The sequence below is a fragment of the Delphinus delphis genome, chromosome 6 (assembly GCF_949987515.2).
Source record: "Delphinus delphis chromosome 6, mDelDel1.2, whole genome shotgun sequence".
Lineage (NCBI taxonomy): Eukaryota > Metazoa > Chordata > Mammalia > Artiodactyla > Delphinidae > Delphinus > Delphinus delphis.
The window spans coordinates 92,991,399-93,018,468 of record NC_082688.1 but is presented as its reverse complement, the minus strand read 5'-3'; the positions used below and the strand labels follow the sequence as shown (position 1 = coordinate 93,018,468).

General features: G+C 53.9%; 1 protein-coding gene across 2 annotated transcripts in view; it reads left to right on the top strand.

Moving 5' to 3' along the window:
* Positions 1-26,138, top strand: part of SEMA4D (semaphorin 4D) — a 105,262-nt gene extending 79,124 nt beyond the window's left edge. The window contains exons 3-16 of one of the 2 annotated variants that reach the window (XM_060015094.1): positions 2,334-2,680; positions 4,087-4,232; positions 7,077-7,139; positions 8,852-8,950; positions 12,102-12,195; positions 12,844-12,957; positions 13,853-13,917; positions 14,956-15,131; positions 15,214-15,370; positions 16,369-16,591; positions 17,364-17,479; positions 22,636-22,808; positions 22,897-22,940; positions 23,810-26,138. In XM_060015094.1, the coding sequence (XP_059871077.1) occupies positions 2,575-2,680; positions 4,087-4,232; positions 7,077-7,139; positions 8,852-8,950; positions 12,102-12,195; positions 12,844-12,957; positions 13,853-13,917; positions 14,956-15,131; positions 15,214-15,370; positions 16,369-16,591; positions 17,364-17,479; positions 22,636-22,808; positions 22,897-22,940; positions 23,810-24,738 (2,505 nt within the window). In that variant the 5' untranslated portion in view covers positions 2,334-2,574 and the 3' untranslated portion in view covers positions 24,739-26,138. Of the gene's footprint in view, positions 1-2,333; positions 2,681-4,086; positions 4,233-7,076; positions 7,140-8,851; positions 8,951-12,101; positions 12,196-12,843; positions 12,958-13,765; positions 13,918-14,955; positions 15,132-15,213; positions 15,371-16,368; positions 16,592-17,363; positions 17,480-22,635; positions 22,809-22,896; positions 22,941-23,809 lie in introns of both variants that reach the window. The other variant, XM_060015093.1, reaches the window with a different exon arrangement.
* The last annotated feature ends 932 nt before the right edge of the window (positions 26,139-27,070 follow it).

The following is a 27,070-nucleotide window of genomic DNA, read 5'->3' as shown; positions in this document are numbered from 1 at the left end:
CTCCTTGGCCTCCTGGTGCATCCGGTGTTGTGTTTAGCATGGATCGTGCCTTTGCCACTGGGTGTCTGGGCTGGCCGTCCCCCTGGGCCCCCAGCGCAGGGCTTGGCCTGCAGCCCAGTGCCCATCCTGTAAATAGTTATGTTGGCAAACGGCCATGCTCATCCATTCACACGTCATCTGTGGTTGCTTTTGAGCTACCATGCTGGGCTCGAGTAGCTGGGACAGAGGCTCTAGGAATCAAAAAGCTGAAAATAATGCCCATCCGGCCCTTTGTCGAAAAGAGGTGCCAGTCTCCACCCAGGATGGGCCAGTCCCTGGAGGAAAAGATGGACTCAGTGTGCTCCCTGACTTCACGGGCCAATAGGCATGTTGGGATGGAGAACAGATCCTGGGTGGATGGGGAACCCCACCAGGCAGCCTTCGGGCTGGGGGGAGGAGGTGCAGAGTGGGTGCCTGAGCAGGGAAGGTGGGTGGGCAGATGAGGCTTGGCCCCTGGTGTCTGGCCCTTGCCCAGCATCTCCCCAGTGGCAAGTGCTCACCGTGAAAGTCCCCCATGAGTCCTTCCTTTGTGAAGGGGAGTGGGGGTGGTAGTGGCCCGTACGTGCACATAAAAAAATAAATAAAATAAAAGGACCCCAGAGCACTGTGGAGGGTGAGCCGTGCTCCCTGCTAGCCTTTGGGGCCAGAGAAGGACACCAGGGTGTGAGAGGTGACTTCCCAGGCAGAATAGAAAGGAGCAGGGAGGGCTCCCTGGAGGCAGTGACTTAACCAGGTAAACAGGAAGCCGGACCTTCTCCCCAAACCCTCTTGGGAGGTTTGGTTTGGACTGATGTGTCAGAGGGCAGCAGGGCAGGTGGCTGCACAGGTGCTGCCCTATGGCAAATTGTGGGGTCCCCAGGGAGCCGGAGCCGGGAGAGGACGGCTGGAGAGGGAGTTAAGGGAGCTGGCTGCCCCTCAGGCGTCCTGACGTGGTGGTGGGTGCAGGGGAAGGTTCTAGAGAGGGAGGGCCCGGGGGTGTCAGTAGGACTGGTAGACCTGGAGGGGGGTTGGCTTGGTGGGAGTGGAAGGCAGAGGAGGACGTGAGCATGGCTGACTCCCAGGGCCTGTGGGGGTGGGGAGAGGGGTGTCGGGGAGGCAGCTGCTTCACCATTTTGCAGCAGAGGGTATTCAGCTGAGGAGCAGGTTGCATGCCTTTGGATTCCGTGTGGGCCCCCCAGGGCAGCACATCTGCAAAGTGCAGTGGTTCTGCTGTAGCTTAATTGTATTCCCCAGATGTGGTTGGCAAGCGTCCTGCTTCTGTTCAGGCCGACGTTTTGCTTTAACCTCCCCCTGAGAAGGCGGGAACAAGCCCATCTCATAGTCTCACTGGGATCCTGGTGGGGCCTTGGGTCAGGGGCAAACCCTAATCGCCCCAATTCACTGATGTGGAGCAGGGCTGCCCTGCAGCTCCCCGCAGGGACCCTTGCAGATGGTGCACGGGGCTGAGCAGGCGGGAGGCCGGGACTCCAGGCAGTCGTGGGGCAGGGGCAGAGCGTGGGTGCCAGGAGATCTGAGGACCCCCAGCCCCACAGTTTCTCTGTTCAGCACAGGCCTGTTCTTTCCATGAGGTGCTTCGTCTCAGTGACAGATCAGAGGCCATGACCAGTTTCCATGACATGCCGACTTTTGCGGTGAGGCTGGAGGAGCGAGGCCATTGGGGTGGCCCTGTCCCCTGCAGGAGGTCAGCTCCTCCTGCACGACCAGGACATGCGTGCGTGCATGTGTATGTGTCTGTATGCATGCGTGTCTGTAGGCATGCATATCTGTATGCGTGCATACGTGTGTGCTTGCACATACACCTGTGTGTGTGTCTGTGTGTGTACTCTCACATTTCAGCCTCCGTGCAGCTCTCCGGTCTTCAGTTCTGGCTGTCGTCCTCTATGAGTATTACAGGAATTGGGAAGCCAGAGTCTCTGAGGGAAACTGAAACCCCGGTTCCGTTCCCTACCTTCCCATCGCATTACCAGCTGGACACAGTGCCCGCACAGGGAGGAAGCTGGGCAGCCAGGCAGGCATTTGTCTCCCTGGTCTGGGTCCCTGTGTCTGTCCTGCGTTCCGGGCCCATCTGAGGACCAGGAAGCCCTGACTCCTGTAACTCTGGGATGCGGTGTCTGTGTGGGGCTGTCCCCAGAGGAAGCCCTCTATGTCTCCACCACTCTCTTCTCCTCAGCAGACAGAGTCCGTGGCTGGGGATGTGGTGAGAGCAGAGCCGTGGGGGGATATTGAGCAAACAGAAAGCAGGCGTTATTACGACACATCCTGACTCGTAACCCTTCATTTTCACTTTCTTCCAGGATTTCTTCAGAGGGCTGTAGAGAAGCACGCTGTTTAAGAACCAGGTGGCCCTTGATATTTGCAGTGGTGAGAGCAGCTCGACCTCACCCAGGGTGCTGAGAAATGCGGGGCCTCAGGGCTTGCGCCACCCACCAGCTCCAGGCTGCCCTGCAGCTCTGAGCAGCAACCACCCTGACACCCACCGTGGGCTCGCCTGCCCGCGGGCATTTGCTGCTGAAGTCCCCACTGCGGCCCCAGCCGATGAGGATGTGCGCCCCTGTCGGGGGGCTGCTCACCGCCCTCACAGTGGTGTTTGGGACAGCGGTGGCGTTTGCACCCATACCTAGGATCACCTGGGAGCACAGAGGTGAGGGCAGAACCGTGTCAGGCGCTGGTGGCATCTGAAGGGAATGGCCACCCTGCTCCCTGCTCATGGTGTTGAGATGCACAGGTGCCCTTTGCTCTGCTGGGTCTGGCCTCCTGGCACTTGCGTGTGGGCAGACGGCCTGCACCGCCACTTCTGGGGAGATGGTCCGATAACTGGAAACACTCGCAGGGCTTGTTCTTGGCCTGCTGATTTGGCTTGTAAATCGGGGCGGGGTGCAGGGGGGCCCTGGAAGGATGTTTATCTTCCTTGTGCCTGATGACGTTTGGTGTGCACTGCCTGAGCACAAACCACACCAAGTAGTATCAATATTTTGAGGCTATTTAATTATGTGTAGCTGAGCGTCAGGCCGGTAGTTTTCATTTGCTATTTATTAGTTTCTCTTTTGTTTATTTCCTCGTTTGGGAGCTGTGTCTTAGGAACCGTCCGCTCCAGTCTTTCAGGCTCAGTGGTCCTGAGCGAGGTGTGCTTGCAGGGCTGGAGCTGTCTTGTGCAGAATTCCAGGCAGTGTGTGTGCTGGGAGAGCCTCTATCCTGTGTGCATCTTTCTTCAACAGTGGGAAATTAGAAGAGCGGAAGTGTGACCTCCTAACCCTTCAATAAAATCAGAGCTTGGTGACAGATGGAAAGCCAAGTTTAAAATTGACTCTGGGATGGTCAAAAAGAAGAAATAGCTCCTTAAGAAATAGTGTCAATACATTTATATTACTCCTAAATAGCTCATCCTTAAATTCCTCATATTCCTAAATAGCTATTGATGCAATTACCAAATAAGTGAAAAAGTCATTTGTTTCTCTGCTTTTTAAGTTTGTGGTGGTTATATCCTTGGAAAATGCTTGGGTTAAGGGGTGTAATCACTGAAATAGATTTTTTTAAAGGCTTTGAGGTAAATGACTTTTTTCTGAATAAGAAAATCCTAAATAGTTATATTCTCTATAAACCTCACTTGTGGATGATTAAATACACATAGACAAGAGTTTGGGGGGAGGGAGAGGGAACCACAGTGGTCAGCAGTTTAAGGTGTCTGGCCTGCAGTCTCCTGGGAGGTCACAAGGTTACACTGCGAAGAGGTCACGCTGCCTGAAGGTCATGTTCCTAGGAGGTCATGCTGCCGGGTTTGGAATTCAGCTGGGCTGGAGGGAGCGGAGCAGGATGAAAGTCAGGCCACAGCACTGGTAGAGCACAGTGGCTCTGGGGCCTCACACTTGGTGGCAGCCTCCACCCAAAGGTGCCTGAGTTCTGGCCTCGGCTGGGGCCTGTCCACTGTGGCAGCAGACCCATGCATGGCCCTAGTGAGACAGCCACGCACTAAAAGAAGACCAGATGCTCAGGGTGTGTCCAAGCTCAGAAATACCTAATAACGTTCTCCCCCCACCCCGCCCTCCCCAGAGGTGCAGCTGGTGCAGTTTCACGAGCCAGGCATCTTCAACTACTCGTCCTTGCTGCTGAGTGAGGACAAGGACACCTTGTACGTGGGCGCCCGGGAAGCCGTGTTTGCCTTGAACGCACACAATATCTCCAGGAAGCAACATGAGGTATGGTGTGGGCTCCCCGCTCCCCTGCTGTCTGGGCCACACACCCTTTCCAGTGTTTTCTCCTCAGAGCCACACACCGGCCTCCTCCTGGGATGTCAGGCCCTCTCTTGGCTGTGGAGCCTGCTTACCCCAGTGGCCAGCCCCACGGATGTCCTGTGCGTCTAGCGAGCAGCCTTCCTGTCCACCAGGGCTGAGGGCGCTGTCATCCTGAAGCTTCTTTCCCGCCCTGTGTCTACCAAGCCCCATCTCAGGGTGTCCCCTGGCAGCCTCCGTCCTCCCCAGGCTGGCAGTTCACCCAGCGGTCACCCTCTTTTTATCTTGGATTTTTGAACATTTTATTACGGAAAATCTCAGGCACACACGGGAGCAGAGGGAGTGATATGATGAACCCTGTACCCGTCGAGGCTCCCGCAGGCCGGGGGTTCACCCCCATCCTCCCATCCACGTCTTCCTCCTCTGCTCCCTCTGGGAGGCTTTGCAAATCCCAAACACATGTTCTTCATCTGCACATGTTTCCCTGATCATCTCCTAAAGGAAGGGACTCCTTTTTTCAAAATAACCAAACTATCGTTATTGCATCCCCCAAATTAATTTCATCAAATAGTGTTCAAATTTCACGGGCTCTCTCATAAATGATGTTTGACTATTCCGTTTGATCGGGTTGAACTCAGGCCGTCTGTGTGGCCAGGCACTCTGTCCGTCGTGGAGTCTCCATTCCTAGGAGCCGCCCTGGGTCTACTTGGCTGGGAGAGCCACTCGCGATCCTGTCTGGCCCCCAGCCCCGGTCTGGCTCCTGTGAGAGGCCGGACCCTCCACCCAGGCGGGCGTCCTCCTCCTGGCCCTTGACCATCGCAGTTTGGAACACGTCAAGGGTTGCAGAATGGGACGTCCCGCCTCTACCTTTCCTTCTCCATCTGTGAGCTGGAATACTGTCTGTGACGGGGAAATGCCCATTGCCAGCTATTCACGTCTCCCGAGGCCAGTTCCTTTGGACATAGCAGGATCAGTGCTTGAAATCTTCACCTTTATTTACTAGTTTTCCAAATAATGAGTAAGTTCTTCCCAAAGGGAGACAGTGGGTTTTTGGACTGTTTTTGGTTTTTTAGTATGACCATGACTCGTGGTTTTAAACGTGTTTGAAGTGCCTCAAGCCATTGTAGCCAATGCTCAGTCTGTCCCCTCCTGGCCTCTGGCAGCCTCTCCTCTGCTCCTGAATCCTTAGACACCACCCTAGTGGTTGGTGTAATTTTCTGGTTCTCTGGAATCAAGCCAGCCCATGCTCACCTTGTGCCTTTTCTGCCCCAGATCTCTTATTTTTTTGTTTCATTTTGTGTTAGTCTCCAGAGTCAGGCATAGTACTTAATTTCTGTGTCACGTAAACGAGATTCTGGTTATTACCCCTTGAAAATAAAGTGTTTGGAACAGCAGGCACTTAGAGCAGAGGGTTGCCAAGGGCCTGCCCTGCTCAGCCCCTAGTCCCTGTGTTCATTGAATCCCCTTCCTCTGAGCCTTACTCTCCTTTCCAACAACTCAGGCTAACACTGCCTTTCAGAATCTCGTCTTGGGAGCATCGTGGTTCCTCCGTGTACTTGTGCCGACCTGCAGGTGCTCAGTCAGAGCCCCCGTTGCTCTGTTAATGCCATCACTGTGGGTAACCGAGAGGCTTTAGGCTCTGTAGACGTAAAAGAGGGGAAAAAAGTGAAAGGACTACAGCCAAGCTTCAGTGAAAACGCCATGATCAAGGGCCTGTCAGAGTTCATGCTCCCGTGTCCTTATGCACTGCCTGTAGATAATGATGAAATTGTCTACATTTTAATTTCTAAAGGAAGTTGCTATTGGAAATGGGACTTTGTTCTGCTTTCACGTGTCCTGATTAGCACTTCCATTTCTCTGAAAACACATTGCTAGGGGATTCACTTCACTGCCATGGCGAAGCACCGTGTACTTCCTGACCTCTGAATGCCCTACGGCCAGCTTTGATTCTCTGGGAGGAAATATATTTTGGCATCAATCCTGGAATATCACACGGGCAGATGGGGCATCTTGGGGACAGTGAGGCAGGAGCGTGGGAGCCTTCTGTGATGCAGCGCTGTTGCTCCCTGTCCTCTGGAGGGTGCGGGGCTGAGGCATCTGCCAGCCTGGCTCGTCCACCTGGTGTGGAAGAAGCAGGAGCACAGATCTCAGCGGGAAGACATCTGACCTGAGGGAGCCCCGTGGCTTCATCACTTTCACCTCCTACCATCACATAAAATTTAAAGCATCATAACCCTGCTGTTCCACTGATAAAGTAAACGTCAAGACATTTTACTAGACTCAAGAATCAGTTTTGAAGGGATGAGAAAACCCACTTGATGTTTGAAAATGCCTGCAGTTTAGGGAATTCCCTGGCAGTGCAGTGGTTAGGATTCTGCGCTTCCACTGCAGGGGGCACGGGTTCAATCCCTAGTCAGGGAACTAAAGTTCCACATGCCACGCAGTGCGACCAAAAAAAAAAAAGAAAAGAAAATGCCTGCAGTTTATTTTCTTGATAAATAATTGAATCCTCCCCACTTGCAGTCACTTAATATTTGCAGTTTTTTTCAGTGAATAGCAGTCATCTGGGAGCCGCCTTCCAGGCCCCCTGGCTGCAGCATGAGGATCACAGAACTTTCATGAAGCCCCGTTACTCACGGGTCCCAGCGTCTGCTCTCTGAGCCTCGCTTTGCAATCTGAGATATTAATGTCTTGGGAAATACCTGTGCTCTAAACACCACCATGTGCTTTGTAAACTGTATGTTTTTTATACCAGTATCTCCTTCTAAAGGGGGAACATGCACTGAAATGGACTCTCGTTTTTCCTCACAGGCATATTGGAAGGTCTCGGAAGATAAAAAAGCAAAATGCGCGGAAAAGGGGAAATCAAAACAGGTAATTTCTTTTGCAAGCTTCAGAGCCCACCCAGGCCTGTCTTACTTGTTTGACTCTCCCGAACGCCCCGACTTCTGTGGTGCAGCCCAGGCAGGTTGCCCCGCCCTCAGGATGCTGCCAGGCTTGCTCACGTCATCGTGACTCATCCTGCAGGTTACCTCCCTGTTCCCAAGTGGCGAGCCTGGGGCTAGACTTTAGAAAATTACTTTAAAGTTTATCTGAATTGAATTTATTCAAATGGCCTGAAACTTTGACTACAGAAAACGATGTCTGGTGCCTGCTGGCCTAAAGGTGTACAGTGCAGGGTTCATGCCTTCCCTGAGCTCCAGTGGCCTGGAGGGGTTGCTGTAGGATTTCTGGATTGCTGGCAGCATCTGTGCCTTGAGATACTGCTCCTTCGCTGGGAGATACTGGGCATCTCAGTGTGGTGGCCATCCGGGAAGCGCTGGGCTGAGTGTCCATCCATCTCCCTCCAGAGCTCTGGGTTATGGCTACCACCCACTTGGGCTACCCTGCCCCTAACTGGTGCTGGGCCGATGTCGGAGTCTTGGAATACAAGCGCCCCGTCTTCCTTGGTAGTTGGTTAAGACAGCTGGGTTATAGTCAATTTCAGTAGTTGTTGGCTAATTTCAAAGCAATTAAAATTAAAAAAAAACAAAAACAGAAAAAATGTTTTGGCTAAACTTTTTTAGCAAAGTACTAAACACTTTCACCAAAGTAACTAAATTCGAAATGAGGGAAAATGCAGGCATTGCGATGTAATAACAGGTGTCGCAGGGAGTTGTCTTAGAGCTAAATTAGAACAGGCACTTTGGCCAGCCCCACGTGGAGGCCATACAGCGGACAAGGGTCCCTCCCAGTTCTTTCAGGGACGATGAATTACTTCCAACCAGTTTCAAAACAATCGCGGCAAAAAAAAAAACCTTTCCCGAGTGGAGATAATTTCAGATGCTAGCACATATAATCCAAGTACATTTCAGCCTAAAATAGTGGGTGGGTTCTTCAGTGGCATCTGGTTTTCCTGCGGGGCCTTTCTGATGTGGAGCCGGGCTCGGAGCCCCTCATTAGTCCTGCCTCTCCCCTGAGCTAGGCGGGCCGGACACACCCCTCTCCTGAGAAGCACTGCTTCCAGTTGCGCACACTGGGGCGTCGAGGGTGGGGTCCCCCAGAGAAAGGGAAGGTGGAGGGAACTCTGCACAGCACACACCCCCTCGGGCCTGCCAACACAATGAACGGTCTGTGTGTTCAGTGAGAGTGAATGCGTGTTTCCCTGTGCCAGGTGTCCAGTAAGGTTTGAGGTCAGCTTTCATTGCTTTTTGGCTGATACACTTTTGCTGAGTATAAATCAGTGACTGAGGTGAAATCTGTTTGGCACTTGACAGCGGCCTGTGGACCCTGCAGAGGCAGAAGCACTCTGGGAGCTGCAGATTTAGGTTTGTGCAGGGGTGGAGCCGGGTCTCCGGGAGCCTGCTCCCACCGTGCCAGGCAGGGCAGGGCTAGCCTGTGCAGATGGATGGCACCTGAGGCCCGAGGTGGAAGGGTGGCAGCGAATTCACAGCCGGGTTGGTCATCAGTGAGCCGTGAGGAGCTGCTGTCGGGCGTGTGCTTGGCTGGTTCGTGCTGTGCAGCGAGCAGCCTGGACAGCTGGGATCATGGAGGGCGTCCGGTGGAGCCTGCACGGTGGCTGACCCGTGCATTTCTCTTCCTTGTAGACAGAATGCCTTAACTACATCCGAGTGCTGCAGCCCCTCAGCGCCAGTGCCCTTTACGTGTGCGGGACCAATGCGTTCCAGCCAGCCTGTGACCACCTGGTAAGGCCGCGCAGGTCCCCTGGTCAGTAGTTAAAGCAGCGTGTGGGGCTCGAGGCAGCAGCAAGTGGTCTCCACTCTGCAGTCTGGGAGGATTTTCTCCTGCCAGCTGTGTGGGGATGGGGGTGGTCCATGGCTCCGCAGAAGGCCTCTGCCCACTCACTGGCCTCCTTTAAGCCTTCCAGTCTGTAAACCACCATGATTGAGGGCATGACTGGGTGCAGGACTTACAGGACCGCTGGCCCATAGTGCAGAGCGGGCAGTGGGGGGACCTTCTGGGAAGGCCAGTGTTGACAGAGAGGAAGCATCAATGTGCCCTGATCCAGCATCTTGCCTATTTCTCCTTGTCACATTTTGTGTTTTGTGAGGGAGCCCTGGCTATGACATGGGCCCTGGTCAAGTAGAAAACTCAGGACTTCTGCTCTTGGATCCCTTGTTCTTGGTTCATATATGTTATGGACTAAGTGTTTGTGTCTCCCCAAATTCCATATGTTGAAGCCCTAATTCTCCAAATGTGATGGTATTTGGAAATGCAGCCCATGAGGAAGTAATTAAGGTTAAACGAGGTCATGAAGCCGGGGTCCTGATAGGATGATGGCCTTATAAGAAGAGGAAGAGACACCAGAGCTCTCGAGCTCTCTCCCTCTGTCACGTGAGGTCACAGCAAGAAGGTGGCTGTCCGCAAGCCAGGAAGAGGTTTCTCACCAGGAACCAGCCATGCTGGCACCCTAATCTCGGACTTCCAGCCCCCAGAACCATGAGGCAGGAACATGTATGGTTGCAGCTCCCCCGACCCCTGTCTGTGGTCGTCATGGCAGCCCGGGCTCACTACAATGGTGTCTGCTGCTCTGGTCTTGGGGCACCACGTTCAGTGTTGGCTGTTGGGGTACAAGTTGCCCACTGATAGACAGTTCTGGAATTCTTCCCTCTGAGGAGTGACAACACAGTGCCAGTTTGCTGAGCGGTTATAGAAGCAGGACCCATCTCTCCATCACCTGCATCATGTCCTTGACTCTCCTTGAGCCTCGTCAGTTGTCAGTAGGGTCCTTTGGAGAGGGCCCCCCACTCTTACACCGCCCTCCCACCACTCCTGATTCCCTTGCTGACGGTAGCCGGAAGGAGAGAGCGGATTAGACAGCAGCATCTCCTCTCTGGGAGATACTCTTTTTATTCAGATAATCTGATGAGCCATTTATAACAACCACAAAGAGGGAGGAGTGTTTTAAATGCACTTGAGGAGCGATAATGAAGCACATTTTCTAGTGTTTGTCCCTATTTAGTGAGTAACTGTCAAGTGTGAAGTATGCTAAAGTGGAAAGCTTAGTTTGCTAGAACCCTAAATTCATTGGAATTAAAAAAATGTTTTCCAAGCTTGAATCCGAGATACATGACAGGACAAAGTATGGGCGAAGTAAGGACCTGCTTCGAAAACCTTGTATCCGCACACAGACCCCTGGGGTGGGGTCCATACATAGGGTGGGTCTGCCGGGCTGTCTGTGTCCACAGACTCTGGCAACAGAGGTTGGGATCGGGGTAGGGGGTGCATCTAGGTGTTGAGATCTTCAGTCCTCATAGACAGACTTAGTTTCTTTTTCGTTAGGTCACATTAGTCATATTAGAAACATTTTGCACGTGAAAGGATTTCCTGGCTAAACTCTATAGTTAGAAGCTTAAGGTATGGAATTTAAACTTAAATTCCATGGGCATGTCAGTTGTTGAGGTAAGGGAATCATATGTTTCATTTAAATCTAGACCTATATTTTTTCCCAATATTTAAAAAAAATTTCAAGCCGACAGAAAAGTTGATCACACACACGTGTTCTAACCACACAGATTGCATGGTTGGGAGCGTCCGTATGTGTGCACAGGTGTGAGCACACCCATGACCCCTAAATGCTGTCACATGCCTCAGAATAATGACATTTTCCTACAGTAATGCTGGGTTTGTCATTATATCTAAGGAGATATACAATAATTCTCTAATGTCATCTAACCTCCAGTCCCTGTTCAGATTTCCCCAAACATCTTCTTGAAATGCAGTCAGTGAATCACATCAAGTGGGGTGCACTGTCACCCCAGTTCACACCTCCTAACCTAAGAGGTGAAAAGTCTGTGTATTGTTTCCACCAGCCTGTTAGAAATGTAACTGCATCTTTCCCATGCCCCTGAGCCCTCTCTGCTCCGTCTGTGACATGTTTCCCTCGCTCTGACAGACAGCAGGGCTGCCCATCCACCCATCGCAGTTTGGGTGTCCGTCTTCTTAAGCTTCGCCAGGCTTTCAGGTGGAAAATGGTACCGCACTTTCATTGCCTTGTGCTTCCTGGGTTGCTGGCAGCTCAGGCATCCTTTCTTGTCTGTGCTGCCGGATAGGTTTCTTCTTCTCTAACTTGCTGTGCTTTGACTGTTTTCCTCCTGGAAATGCTTTATTACTCATTTGTACAAGCTTCTTGTATATTCAGGGATGGAAATGCCTCATCTGTCATTTTGCAGGCATTTCCCCCTCTTTGTCACTGTCAATTTCTGTCTCATTCTTCTGTGGACAGACGCTTCCCAGTGCTTCGTGTACTAGATCTGTCCATTTTTTCCCTTACTTGGCTTTGGACTGTCTTGTCAGGTGAGGAGAGATTATCCCAAGACTGAAATTGTCACCCATACTTTCTGTTAGTGCAGCACGGTTCTGTTTTTAATATTTAAATCATCGATCCACCTGGAGTGTGTTTCGATGGGTGGAATGAGGTAGAGATTCCGCTCCTTTTTTCCTGTTATCTGTTTATTGGATAGCCTGGTCCCCCACTGCTTTGAAGGCATCTTTGTTGATATTAAAGTTCTGCACATGGCCTTCCAGTCCCTTCCGGAGCACATCCTGTGTTTGGTTCTCCCTGGCTGTTCTACGACCCTAGAGCCATCAGCATTGCTGTCTCTGTCCTATAGGAGAGTCAACTGAGGCTCCAAGATCTGGAGGCGCTCTCGAGGGTATCAGAGGGTGCCAAGGCACCAGCGTCCAGACCTGGGACCAGGTGGTAGACCGTGCATGTGTTCTCTCCTCTGTCCCCCCAGAAGAGTGAGTCTGTAAATTAAATGGTCGCACAAAGATATATTATGACTACAGAAGTTCAGACATTTTATGGCACTCTTTCTTTTCATTCAATTATAGAACTTAACATCCTTTAAATTTCTGGGCAAAAATGAAGACGGCAAAGGAAGGTGTCCCTTTGACCCAGCACAAAGCTACACGTCCGTCATGGTTGGTGAGTCCTGCTCTCAGGGTCTGTCCCTGGCTTAGCTCTGCTGGACCCCCAGGAGGTCCCGTTCCTCCTCCTCCACAGGGGTCTCCCTCTGCTTCGTTCCCATATTCAGTATCCTCACAGAAGGTATAGGAGCCTCTCCACAGACCCGCTGATACAAGCTTTTGAATTCATTGTTCAGTAGGATAACCAGCCACCTCCACAGTCCTCAGGTTAGATTTGTAGGAAGAGATTATCTTATATCTGTCCTTTGTGCAAATCATCTGGATTACTCGGCCACGTTGAGTTAATGCTCCTGTTCGAGGGACGTTTGTGACTGAGCCATGACCTGCCTCGGAACGGCCTTGTACACCCAAGGCGAGCAGGCCAGGAGCCTTGTGTGCACCCACTGTTGTGTTTGTTATTTTACTGGATGCAGGAGTTACTTGCGTTGTGTTACTTATTGCCCCTAACAGTTTAACATGGAGCCTAAAATTACCCATGTCAAAGAAACAAAACAGAAGACTCAGGAAGCAGAAACATGCGCCCAGAAGCAGGGCGATAGTCTTTCCGCTTCCTGGGAGGACTTGTGTTAGCTTGGGAGGAGAATGCAGTGCTGAGCGTCTGTCCCCGACACTAGTGTTGATTCCCTTTTCCTCTTTCCGCCCAAAGATGGAGAGCTTTATTCTGGGACATCGTATAACTTTTTGGGAAGCGAACCCATCATCTCCCGAAATTCTTCCCACAGTCCTCTGAGAACGGAGTATGCAATTCCTTGGCTGAACGGTAAGAAGCAGGTGGCATCACGGAAGGTGTGTTTCTGCTCGGGGCGGCTTCCTCGCCGGCAGAGCCCTCACCCCAGTTCTCCTTTTGCCGGCTCGCAGCCTCACAGGAGGGCATCTGCGGCTCACCCTCCTCCGTCCCGGGGCTCACGTCAGCCCCAGTGCAGTAGGGGCACTTCTGGAACTGCCGGGGGCTCCACAGCCAGCATCCACGGGCTTCTTTGCTTTCTTCTCTGCTAAGAGAGCGCTATTTCAAGCCTGCCTTTACGCCTTCTGGAAAACGGATCTGGGAGGCTCAGAATGGCGAGCTCAGGCTCGTTACATCAGCATGTGATATTATACCATTATGTCTGGACATCATGTGTCCATGTTGGATTCACAGTCCAGATGGGTCACAGAGATGCTCACAGGGGACTTTTCTCGTGGGCATCGGCCAGCCAGCCAGAACCTTGGGGCACCTGGATCTGGTGGTCAGCAGTTTGTCTCTTTTAGGCACGTGCTGTTTAAACTGGCAAATGCATATCTTCCAGTGGGTCTCCAGGCTATGGTGGGATCAAGCTCCCTGGGGCCCCCAGGCTGCCTGCCAGTTGTGAGGCCCAGCCCTCAGTTGTTGGGCTGGACCGGGAGGCTGTGCTTCAAAACCCCCATCTCGGGCATCTCCTTAGGCCAAGGAGGGCAAGATGGGCACCGTCACCATTCCCGGGCCCTGGCGTTTGATTGGGGTGTGGTGTGGACACCCTCCCACATCCTCGATAGGGGGTGCCCGGGCCCTCGGTGCGCACAGGCATAACCAGAGCGTCTGTTCCCTGCAGAGCCCAGCTTCGTGTTTGCTGACGTGATAGGAGAGAGTCCGGAGGGCGGGGATGACGGGGACGACAAGGTCTACTTCTTCTTCACAGAGGTGTCTGTGGAGTACGAGTTCGTCTTCAAGCTGATGATCCCACGGGTAGCGAGGGTCTGCAAGGTGAGCCCAGCACCCCCTCTTCTCTTTGGTCCCAGCCCTCAGTGAGAGTGTGTCACCCAGGCTCCACACTTCCTCCGAGATGTCCATTTCCTGACCACTTTATTCTTCCACGCTACAGATGTCAGTGTGGACGGGCCGAGGGCTCGGGCCTCTGTCCTCCCTGCGGGCCTCCCTGGAGACCACAGGGGCGCCTGCCCCGTGTGTGACGATGACTGTCCTCAGGGCTCTGATCTTAACACACCTCCCTCAAACCTCCCCCAGTTTATAAAAAGTTAGTTTTTCTATACTGTGTTAACCAAATTCTGTTGGAATTGGGGTTTTTCCATTCCATCGTAAAGATGAGGAGGGGTGCATTTTCACTGGGTCCAGAATAAGTGAGGATACATCGATTTCATGTTCTGCATCCAATTGTAAGAGTTTTGGTATTTCTCTCCAGACCAAGTCACGTCAGGGGTGTTTCACGATTGCTGCTTGGTGGGCAGTTCACTGAAAAGTGTTTTGGAGGACCTGGCAGGACCAGAGCACCTCAGCAGATAACTTGGGGGCTGGAAGGAAGTGAAGATTTGATCTCCCACAAGGAGCCCCTTTTGGGGGAGACCACACGTACACACATTGGCTTGAGACAGATTGGGGAGCCTGTGCGTCCGCCAGCCCCTGGCTCTGCCAGTCACTCATGGACGGGTCATGAGTCTGGAGATGCACATGAGCCAAAGGGCCAAAGCAGTGAACATGTGCAAGGATGGCGGGGGTCTGCTGCATGACACAGAGTGTGGGCAGAGTCGAACAGTTGTTCTAGCTACAGTTGGGAGACTGGTCCGTCGAGAGGGTTTTGTTGGTTTGGTTTTGTGCTTCAATCGATGACCCGAGCTGGCATGAAGGGAGTTGCTGGCGTCACTAGTAGTCTGCAGCCAGCTTTCCTTTTCAGCCTTGGCTTCCTTTCATTCAGGCAGAGCTGCTCTGGGCCCAAGTACGTCACTTATCACCTGCTCACGGGGGAAGTCTGCCCTCCTCCTACCACACGTGTCTTTGGGGTTACAGGGGGATCAGGGCGGCCTGAGGACCTTACAGAAGAAGTGGACCTCCTTCCTGAAGGCCAGGCTGATCTGCTCCCGGCCGGACAGCAACCTCGTCTTCAACGTGCTGCGAGACGTCTTTGTCCTCAGGTCTCCCAGCCTGAAGGAGCCCATGTTCTATGGGGTCTTCACCCCACAGCTGTGAGTGCCCGGGTGGGTGGGTTGGGGGTGTTTCCACTGCGCTTCCCGATTCAGGGCAGTCACGTCGCCCCCTCCTCCCCAGGAACAACGTGGGGCTCTCGGCCGTGTGCGCCTACAACCTGTCCACAGCCGAGGCAGTCTTCTCCCGTGGGAAGTACATGCAGAGCGCCACGGTGGAGCAGTCGCACACCAAGTGGGTGCGCTACAACGGGGCCGTGCCCACACCACGGCCCGGGGCGGTAAGTGGACCGGGCTCTCTCCACGGGGAACGGGCGTCCACCCGGGACTGGGAAGGGCCGTGGGCACACTCTCCTTTTCCTGGCTTCTTCTCATCGGTGTGTTGTGTAACAGCTGTGGCTACAAACTGCCCGAACAAGAAAGCTCTTCTGGCTGGCACCAGCTGTACTGTGGGATTAACATTGCGTAATAAAATTAGAGCTTTTTCATTTTCTGTTTCTTGCAGAGAAACACACGATTTCTTAGCAAAGGGATGAGTGATACTCTCCATTTGTTAATATGAGTCACATTTTTTTTTCTCCTAAAAGTAGTGAATTTTATGTAGAAATCAGTGTGGGTGTCTAGGCCGATGCGGCTGCATCCGTTTATTACATGACTGGTGAGCTGGGCCGTGTACATGGCCCGTGGTGGGGTTGTGACCTGGGAGAGTGGCCTGGTGCTTGGAGCTCACTCCCCCAGGATGGTCCCCCTCTCTGGGGTACGTCTCTGCTAACACAGGTCAGTTCCTTTCATGCGTATCTTTAAGCAAAAGGTGTTCACCTGTGGTCATGAATTTTGGTTTATGAACATCAAGAACTAGGATAGAAAAAAGAATCCTTTGTGCTCTTGACCTTTATGCTATTTATATCTAGAATTGGACTATTTTTAGCCATTTTTCGAGGCTTCTCTTCTGGGAGAGATGTGGAATGATAAGTGTGTATTTTTCAATTTCAGAAGTGTGATATGCTTTTTTCATTTATGAATGGATGAAAATTACTTCATTGACTATGTATCATGAGACACAATTGTGTCTTGTGGACAAAAAGACAGTTGCATTTCCTCCCTGCTTTATAACTGTGTCTTCAGATTCCTGGGGAAAGATCACCTCAGTGTTTCCATTTTTTCAAGAAATCCACTGTGTAGTCCTAAGTTCGTCACCTCGGGGAAGCCTCCCCTCTTGTGCGGAGCGCGCGCCATGTGCCCGTGCACCCCGCAGTAACGGGTGGTCTGCTCCCTTCAGTGCATCAACCGGGAGGCGCGTGCGGCCAACTTCTCCAGCTCCCTCAACCTACCAGACAAGACTCTGCAGTTTGTCAAAGACCACCCTCTGATGGATGACTCCGTGACCCCGATAGACAACAGGCCCCGGCTGATCAAGAGTGACGTGAACTACACGCAGATTGTGGTGGACAGGACCTGGGCCCTGGATGGGACGGTCCATGACGTCATGTTTGTCAGCACAGGTGGGTAAGAACGTGGGTGAGTCCAGCTAATTTCTGCCTCCCGGAGCCAGCATCTCCCCCAGGTGCCTGAGTGGTTTGTTAGGGCGTGGACGCGTTTCTGAGAAGTCACCACACCTGGATGGCTTCAGATCTCTGTGACCATCAGAACACCTGGGGCGCTGGTTAAAAATGCGAGTCCTGGCCCAGATCTAGAAATTCAGGTGTGGTAGGTCTGGGCGGTGCAAAGGGAGGCTGCTGAGAGCCGGCACATGGGCACGTCCTACTTCCCTGCCTGACACCTGTCCTGACCTGCCGTGGGAGACACACCTTTCCTGGTGGTCCGTAGACTCCGACACAAGTCTTCTGGAATGGTCTTGGTAGCCAGGCACAGCAGCAGCTGGCGGGCTCTGTGGTCAGCTCTGGGTGCTGCGCAGCCACCAGCCTCCCCTGCCTGGGGCTCCTGGCACAAGGATGGCACCCTCAGAGGCCAGTGCAGCCCAAGAACCATGTCACATTTGTTTGGAGGACACAGTGTCAACTACTCTGATGAGGGGTATTGAAGTCAACAAAGGGCTGTTTATTTTTCAGATAAAAATGGGATAACCCATGTCAGTCCAGTTGTTTATTTTGCTGATGGCTTTTCCTTTTCCGTGTCTAATGCAAAAACATCTGTTTCTAAGCCTCCTACTGGGGGAAGGAGTGGGAGGCAGAAGGGTGACCATTGGCTGCGTGGCTGACAGTGCCAGCACCGTCCTCTCCTCCTGGGGAGTAACCTGCAGCTTTGACCTTGCAGACCGGGGTGCCCTGCACAAAGCCATCAGCCTTGAGAACAACGTCCACATCATCGAGGAGACACAGCTCTTCCAGGACTTCGAGCCCGTCCAGACCCTGCTGCTGTCCTCCAAGAAGGTAAAGTGACTGGGTGGCCGGCTGGATGGCCCCACGTCTCGGTGCCCACAGGCTGGGTCGGGCTGCACCAGGCAGGCCTCGTCGTCCATCTAGCCTAGAGGAGCCGACCTTCAGGCTCTTATAGAAAGTCCTTCCATGAGCTGTGGGGTATGGGGTGGAGGGAAGGCAAACTGTGTCCTAAAAGTTGCAGAACCTCACCGAGTTGTTGGGACCAATGTACGATGCTGTCGGGGGGCTCACTGGCCTGTGAAAACACTTCTTGTGCCGGAACTTGGTGAGGGTAAGACCCAGTTGGCGGGGGTGCCCTCCGTGCACCTTCCTCATCTGCACAGAAAAGCGTCCTCTGAGTAACGATGCGCCGTGTCTGTAAAGCCCCGTTTCATGAGGCGCTGTCTCGTTCACCAGGGCCGGCCTGCTTTGTCCGTAAAGGGCCAAGAGTGAATGTTGTAGGCTCTGATGCCCGTGCTGTTGCAGTTTGAGAGCAGCCGTGGGCAGTCCGGAAGCAAGTGAGCCCTGTTATGTTCTACCAAATCCTCATTTACAGGCACTGAGCTTTGCAGTTCGTGGAATTTTCATATGTCACAAAATATTATTATTTTGATTTTTCTTCAACCGTTTGAAAATGTGAGACCCGCTATTAGTTGATGGGCTGTATAGAAACAGCCAGCAGGCTGGATTTGCCCTGTGGTCCACAGGCTGTCCCCTGCTGTACATCCAAAGTGGCCTTTGGGAAGTGTGCCACCCGGTTTACAGCCGGGGTGGGGAGTGAAGAGCAGAGCTCAGGCCGGGCACCAGGTGACCTCGTCCATGTCCTGGCTCCAGGTGCGTGACTGTGAGCCTGGGTGGACCAGTCCTGCCTCGGTTTCCTCATCTATACGGTGAGGGACGGCAGACCCTGGGACTGTCCCAGCCCTGCCCTGTGACTCCCCATGCTGTGACCCTTGGGCTGACAGGCTCTGGTCAGCATCAGAAATTGGTAGCCTGGCCATACATCGAATTCCCCTCCACTGCAGGCCCACCCATCGCTTGGCCTCTCCCACCTGCACCCTGTTTGCAAAGCCTTGCTTGGAAGCACCAAGCCAGGCTGTCCTTGCTTCGTATGGCGTCGCCCTGTTGCTGAGATTTTCCCTTTTGACCCGTGACACTCCTGGGCCATCCTCTCTTCACGTTGGAAAGAGGTTGTTCCTCCAGCCCCTCAGAGCATCCTCCCTGCCCTGGCTCCAGGTAGGGGCCTCCACCCGGATCGTGGGGCCCAGGCTTACTCCTCCCTGGGCTGTGGACAGTAGGAAGGGGGTCCCGATAGCCAGGCGAGAAAGAAAAGAAGGCGACCTCTTGGTCAGATGCGTATTTGCAAACTCCACACACGGTCTTTCGTCCTCTCCCCGGCATCATGAGCTTGAGGAGTTGGATCTGGTTTTCAGACTCCTGTAGCAGGGTCACTTCCCCTCTTGGCCGCCGCAGTGTGTGTTTTCTTGCTCCAGTTCTAAAAGGGAAGGAAGACGAAGTAGCCTAATGGGGTTAGGCTACCAGACATCTGTACCTCTCGGGTGGGTGCTTTTGGCCCCCTTTCCCCCAGGCCCACCTGCATCGTTGTTGAAACAGGGAAACCCAGGAGCCCTTCTGGCCGCTGCCACGTTGCTCAGGTGCTTCAGCCCGGCTGGAGCAAGCACGCTTAGAGCCTCCAGATGGTCTAGTACTCATCAGAACCAAGGCCAGGCCCCCAGTGCAGACAGGGCTCGGCTCTGCTCCACACATCACTCACAGACCCAGCTGGCCCTGCCATCCTGAACCCAAGTCTTCCAGGGCATGTGGGTACTGATCCCATGGGAGGGATGGGGGAGGGAGAAGGGAGGGAGGGGGCAGTACCACCTGTGGGAAGTCTGACAGGTGAGTCCTGTGCTCACCTGCCTGAGGTCAGGATTGGTCATATGGCCGGGGGCTAGCCATGCAGGGAGTGAGTTGCCTGTTCCCACAGGAGCCTCCACTGTGCTGGGATGTGGTTCAGGTGCCCATGGGGTCCCACACCTTCTCCTGGGCTAGTGGGCTCAGGGTGGCTTCAGAATGCTGTCCGTGCTGCCGTGGCAGCAGGAAGCGGCTGTTTAGGGTAAAAAGACACCTGCTCCCCCCTCCCCATTCCCCACCAGCAGCCTCTTCTGGGTCGATCATGCCTGGCTCTCAATGCAGAAAACTGACGAGCAGCTGCCACAGGGCTGGGGGAGCACAGGAAGTGCTACCAGGGAGGGGGGTCCCTGGTCACTACCTGCTCTCCCCTGACAAGTGCATTTGTTTTTTGTTTTTATTGTGGTAAGTGTACATCATATAAATTGTACCACGTTAATTATTTTTGAGTGTACACTTTAACACCATTAAGTACATTCACATAGCGCAACCCTCATCCTCACCCATCTCCAGCACTTCATCTTACAAAACTGAAACCCCAAACCCATTAAACACTGACTCCCCGCTTCCTCCCATTCCCCAGCCCCTGGCACCCACCATTCCCCTTCCCGTCTGTGTGTGTTTGACTACTCTAAGAACCTCGTGTTGATATAAGTGGAATCCTACAACATTTGTCCTTTTGTGAGTAGCTTATTTCACTCAGCATAATGTCTTAAAGGTTCATCCATGTCTGTCCTTCCTTTTCAGGGCTGAATAGTATTCCATCCCACGCATCCACCACGTCTGGTTTATTCACCCACTGGTGGACACTTGGGTTGCCTCTCCCCCTGCTGCATGAACAGCCGTGTTCTCCAGTCTCTTGTGCGTACATGGCAGGCATGCTCTGGGCCCATGGAGCAGGCTGAGTGTGGTTTTCCCGGGGACGCTCTTTGATGGTCAGATGCCCCCTGTACAGCAAAGGTGGGAGCTCCTCCAGGTCTGGCCATGTCCACCCACAATCACCCACCTGTGTGTACAGAGACCAAGATGTGACTGAGAGAGCCTGGTGCTGCAGCTGAGGGCACAGTCACCCAGAGGGTGGGGACCCGCAAGGAGCCAGCAGGAGGGCACCTGGGCACGTGCGCACTCAGCCGATCTCACAGGTGCCGGGTGGTACCTGGCCAGCTTGTTTTCTCTCACGGAAGAGCTGGGGTGAATAGTACAGGGGTCCTGTGGCCCTTCCCCAGCGCGCCTGCCTAACCGAGGAGGCCCGCTGGCACAGCACCTGCACTCACCTCCACACGCCCGATCCGCGCGTTCCCACGACCTGCTTTTTGACTCCAGGGCCCCCCGTGGCCTCCCTCGGTGTCTGTCTGACGGCTCCCGTCTGCCCTTATCTTGGCGACCTTCACACATCTGGAGAGAACTGATCGGCGTTTTGTGGAACGCCCCTCGGTTTGGGCATATCTGATGTTTTCTCGCGTTGAAATTGGGGTTGAGCATTTGGGGAGATGACCACTGTCTCGGGGACACGGATTCAATGACTTCTCAGAGTTACTCGGTTTCTCCTTCCACGTTGTCCCCACACCGTGTGGTCAGTGGATCCAGTCCACCTGGTCGGGGGTGGGGAGCGGCGGGGAGCTAAGCCCCAGCTCCTGGAAGGAGGAGTTGAAGAGTTTGGGGGCCGTGTTCAGCCCCCACGGCAGCTGACACTTACTTGTGGGTGACCTTGAGGCTACTCAGACACCCGGCTGCCTCTTGCCCACTGACTTGCATGTCCACCCATGGGCCTTGCCTGCAGCGCTTGCTGCTGTGGGATCTCAAGCCACTTTTCTGTTCCCTTCCTGTCCACATTCGTTGGAATTGGGGAGGCCCTGCCCTGTTGGGGAGCGAGGGCTGGAGGCTGAGCAGGCTGTGGTGTGAGGAGGGTGCATGAGTGTCCGAGCCCTCTCCAGGGCCCCTCCATAGGACCCCACTGAAGTTGCCCACTTGGCCGGTCTCCCCAGGAAATTTTTCCTCACCTCTGAGCCGTGTGATCCCAACTGTGATACAGGGTGTCGTCCTGATTCCTTCTTACGAATATGGGCTCACCTGGCCTCATCTGCCCGGGTCTCTGCCGACATGGACAGGCTGGCACTGGGCTTGACTCTCTCTGCCACCTGCCATCACAGTTTGACTCTGTTGCACAGGGGACTGCCCTCTCTTGGCTGTGCTCACACACGGTGGGTCTGTGACCCCTGGGCCTTCAAGGCATCGCAGGCCGGGAGATCTGATGTAATGCCAGGGCCTTTGCACTCCAGCCGGACTCTGAAATTAATTTCAGAACATGTCCTCAGAGGATAGAGGCTGTGTTTTAAATACTAAGCTCTGTGGAAACTTGGGAATCTTTTGACATTAACCAACGGCTTTTCTAGAGTGTCAGGGTGAGACAGAGGCTTATCAGCAAAGGAGAGAGAAAATGCCGTATGTGAATTGCCAACCCTGGGTCTGCTGCTGGGCTTCAGGTGGACTCCTTGGGGGAGCCCTCGTTCTAGCTGAGTCCCGTGAGAAAATCAGCCTGCCCCAACTGCCCGTGCGCCCGGCTCCCTACCAGTGCTGCGGGCGCCGGCGGCATCAGCCTGAGGGTGGAGACGTCCCAGGCCCAGCATTCCAAAACACGGAGGAGCCTGCTTTGCTCTCTGCTTCTGAGCGTGGCTGTCCATTTCCCCAGCCGCGTTCATTTCTCGTAAACGTAGATGCGTGAGAAATGAATGCCTCCTCACTTGTTTACTAGAGCTCTGTGCACTCTCCACCTGTGTTCACTGCGGCCCCGCTGGATTCACACACTGACACGGGCCGTCTGTGTGCTGGTGCTCACGTGTTGCACGAGATGGGCTTTGGAGGCTGTGCCCTTTGGCCTCTGGTCTAGTGAGGCTGGGAGGGCAGTCGGGAGTGTCAGGCTAGTGGGTCTTCTTGCACACAGAGGAGGCAGAGGAGGTGCAGAGATGCACTGCTGGTGGGTAGGATGAAGGTGGGTGCTCGGACGGGGGAGGGGAGGGATTTGGACCAAGGCCCAGCACACTCTGAGTTAGCCCGTGGATTCCGTCCAAAATCCACCCGTCTGTCACGACGCTGCAGTGCAGATTTGTCTTGGATCTAACCTGGCCTCGTTCCGCTTCCTCCTCCAGAAGCTCGGGACGAAGCTTTGTCATCACTCCGCATGAGCTAGAGAAGCACCTGGCGCGTTGAGGGCTGCCCCCACCCAGTGCCCACCGTTCTCATCTGTTTCACACCCACAGGGCAGAAGGTTTGTCTATGCCGGTTCCAACTCGGGCGTGGTGCAGGCCCCCGTGGCCTTCTGCGGAAAACATGGCACCTGCGAGGACTGCGTGCTGGCCCGGGATCCCTACTGCGCCTGGAGCCCGGCCGCGGCCGCCTGCATCGCCCTGTACCAGACCGATGGCCCCAGCAGGTACCAGCCCCACTGCATGCAGGCGCTCCGCCCAGCCCCATGGCGTCAAGCGCATGCACTGTGTAACCTGTGCCCGGTTGTCTTGCAGGGGTTTGATTCAGGAAATGAGTGGGGATGCGTCCGCTTGCCCCGGTAAGTTGCTCGTCCTCGCTGCCTTCTCTTCAGGGACGGCCAGGTCACGTAACCATTTCATGATGCTTTGCTGGTGTGGCATTTCGTACATTTTGTTTTTCTTTCTCTACTTGGAACAGAGGTCAAGTAATCTCGTGGCAGACCCCGTGATGTTTCTCTGTCCCTTTTATCACAGAACAGGATGTTGAAGCCACGCAGAGTGTATTTGTTTACTGGAAGGCACTCTCCATCCCAAACTGTGACGTCTGCTCTTGGGATGCATCCTCTCTCTTCTGCTTAGCTTGGGGCGCGTTAAACAAAACCTACACCTCTCGTGAACAGGAGGGAGGAACTCATGAGAGATTAGTCCCCGTTCCCCTCGGGGGATCCCACCCCTGCCAGGAGGTCAGGCATGTCCCAGCTGAAGGCAGGCGTGCCCTGGGCCCCTGCCCTCCCATCCCTAACCCGCTCGCTAGCGGGCATCAGTTAAGACAAGTTTAGGAGGAGGGCGCCAAGGCCCACCGAACGGCTAGCACACCCGGCAGCCGCTAGCAGAAGCCCATTGTTTGATTCAGCGCTGCCACCAGAAGGCACAGCTGACCGCTGCCCAGCCTCCCCGGCCTGGGGAGTTTTCTCCTGGGAAATCAGGGTGCGAAACAGGATTTCTTCTGCTCAGAGTTGGCTTCAATTTCTTTGTCCCCAAGGGCTGCCATTGGGGTCTTAATCTTTGCTTTTCCGTCACGCATGTCTTTATCTCCTTGCTGTTCTGGAAGATTCCATGTTGCTCCACAGGGTGAAACTCTTGTGTCCTCTTGTGCGTGTTAACCTAGTTTTGAAAGAAGTATCGAGCAGGGTTGTTGATGCTGTGCACGTTTATTTTGATGTTCCAGATAAAATTAAAGAAAGTTACCTGCAGCATTTTTTCAAGCATGGTGGCACAGCAGAACTCAAATGCTCCCAAAAGTCCAACCTGGCCCGGGTGGTGTGGAAGTTCCAGAATGGCGTGCTCAAGGCCGAAAGCCCCAAGTACAGCCTGGTGGGCAGGAAGAACTTGCTCATCTTCAACCTGTCAGAAGGAGACAGTGGGGTGTACCAGTGCCTGTCTGAGGAGAGGGTCAAGAACAAGACAGTCCTGCAGGTGGTGGCCAAGCACGTTCTGGAGGTCAAGGTGGTCCCTCGAACTCCGGTGGCCTCCACCTCACCGGTCACACGGACAGAAGGTAGTAGGATCACCTCCAAAGTGTCAGCGGGGCCCACCCAAGGCTCCTTTCCCCAGACCCCAGCCTTGCAGGTCACCACTCCCAGTGCCATCGCCCTGCCCTCCAGCCCCGAGGGGCCTACCAGCATGTCCTGTGAACCAAAGATTGTCATCAACACGGTCCCCCAGGTCCACTCGGAGAAGACAATGTATCTCAAGTCCAGTGACAACCGTCTCCTCATGTTTCTCTTCCTCTTCTTCTTCGTCCTCTTCCTCTGCCTCTTCACCTACAACTGCTATAAGGGCTACTTGCCCGGACAGTGTTTAAAGTTCCGCTCGGCCATGCTCCTCGGGAAGAAGCAGCCCACGTCGGACTTCTCGGATTGCGAGCAGAGTGTGAAGGAGACGCTGGTGGAGCAGGGCAGCTTCTCCCAGCAGAACGGGGGGCAGCCCAAGCCGGCCCTGGACACTGGCTATGAGACAGAGCAGGACACCATGGCCAGCAGGCTGCCCACTGACCGGGAGGACTCGCAGAAGATCGACGAGCTCCCAGTCAGGGACCGGCCATTCGACGTCAAGTGCGAGCTGAAGTTTGCCGACTCGGACGCGGACGGGGACTGAGGCGCCTGCTGCTCCCCGGGAGGTCTTTGTGTTGCCAGTTCAGTCCCCCGTCCAGTGCTGCGTAGGTAGCCATCGTCAGCAAACCTCAGTCTTCTGTGTCTTTTCTCTTGGGTCGCGCTTGTGACTTGGTTTCTCTTTGTCCTTTCGGAAAACGGCAAGCGTCGCAGCTGGCCTGCTGGTCGGTGGGGCCCTTGGAGTCATGCCTGCAAGCTTGCCCGAGGCCACTCTGCGGCGGGAAGATGGCTGGGCCGCCACTGGCCCGGGAAGAGTTGGGCCATGAGCATCCCCTCCTTGTAGCAGCCACTGAAAGAGAATTTAATTCCAGATTGGAAATGACGTTTTAGTTTATCAGATTGGTAACTTACCGCTTGTTGTCCAGGTTGGCACGAACCATTTCTTCCACGTAATTACTTTTTAGGATTTTTGCTTTAATTCTGTTGGCGTGTTGGGTCGTTCATTTTTTAAATTACTAAAGCAGATGTTTTAATATTTGGAAGATGTACATCTTCTGAATTTTGTTGTATATTAGGGTAAAGGTATGGCTTATGTTGCTTAAGATTCTCAGGGATAATCTTACTTTTGCTAAATGCATTCTTTTCTGCTTTTAGAAATGTAGACAAAACCATGTCTTGAGCACATGTCCTTTTTTTTTTTTTTTTAAATGTTCCTTAAGGGAAGCATCATTTTCAGAGAGACTTTTTTTCTGTACCTTTTTTTTAACTCTTGTTTTAACTCTTTTGAGGAGAAGGCTGTGGAGGACTGTCTCACAACACTGGGCAGGGTTTGGAGGGAGGGATGTGGCCCCCAGCGTGCTCTGGGTGGAGCTGGGCCGGCCCAGAATTGAGGGGACGAGTGAGTTACAATCCAGTGCCCACGGCCACTGGTCAAAAACCTCCTGCCCAGACAGAACGTTCACCGGGACATCTTGGTCATCTGAACATCTCCTTTTTCTTTTTGCTTCCATCTCATGCCCTCTGCCTGCCCAGACTCTCCACTTGGCCTAACCAGGCTGTCCATAACTGGAAGAGAGCAGGGCGGCCGGGGACAGCCAGGCTGGTGAGCACAGCACCCCTCCCACAGATGCCGCCGCCACGGACCTGCCAGGCCTGTCGCCCTCTTTCAAGGTGCAAGTGGGCGGCACAGTCTAACCATCAGCGACGTCACGCTCCATTTCCTGCTTTCCAGACACCCACATAGAGGAGCCTTTCTTTCCGTGGCAAAGAGCAATAAACTCTGAGTGTGTGTGTGGCCTGTATGGACAGTGTCATCTTCCAGCATGATAGGATTCGACCGTTTTGGTGTAAACATTTGTGTTTTATAAGATTTACTTTGTTTTTATTTTTCTACTTTGAATTGTATACGTTCGGAAAGTAACCGAATAAACAGAAGCTTATATCCTTGACGCGGGCGCGTGGTTCCCTGTGGCTCTCCCGCCGCCTCCCCGCGCGGCCTGGGCCCCTGTCTTTCTTGCACTTTGTTCCCCTTCTCTGGCATGCGGTGTGTTCCTGACGACTTCTGCCTCAGAGCCCTCTCTCTTTTCTGTCCTCTGTCTCGCAGCCTCATCTCCTCTGCCCTTTCCTCCTCCGGGGTCCTCTTCCCTGTCCTGTCTGGTCCCTGACTCATCTTCCTCTCCCCGAAGCCCCTGGCCGGCCTCGGGCCCGGGGCCTGACAGCCGCCTGCAGGTCACCTTGCTGCCGCCCTTCCTCAGCGACCAGGCCCAGCACGTGCATGCCCTGGGGACCTTCCACCTCTTCTGCCATGCCACAGGTGAGCGGGGCACCTGTCCAGGTGGGGGGCGGGCAGTGGGGGCCTCCTCCACGAGCACGGCCTTCCTGGCTGCACCTCTCCGGTGGTCCCCAGCAACGCTAAACTGTTACCCCGAGGCTGTTCCTGTGGACAGCAGGGCCCGACCAGTGTTTTCCTCAAAGGGCCAAACTCTTCGGCTTCTCCAGCCATGGTTTCTGTTGCAGCTACTCAGCTGTTGCCTTGTAGCTTGAAAGCTGCTGCTGCGCGGGCACCAAAGTTCATTTACAAACGGCAGCTTGCCAATTGCTGGTATATAGGGTTACTTCTTTGTCGGCTAACAATTTGGGTTTGATGTATGTGGCGTTTGGAGATTTAAAACATTAACCGTAGAGCCTCCAGAATGGGAATTGGTTTAACAACTTGCTTCAAGATGTTTAAACGCAGAAAAGATTGGGAGTCTAGCATGCCCCCTCGGATGCAGGAGGCGTTGGCACTGTGTTGGATGGTATTGGGATGGGGCGTCAGCCAAACGTTCCGAGTGTGTCCTGGGCTTTGGGCAGCACCCGGTGGCCCGGTCTCCCCAGGC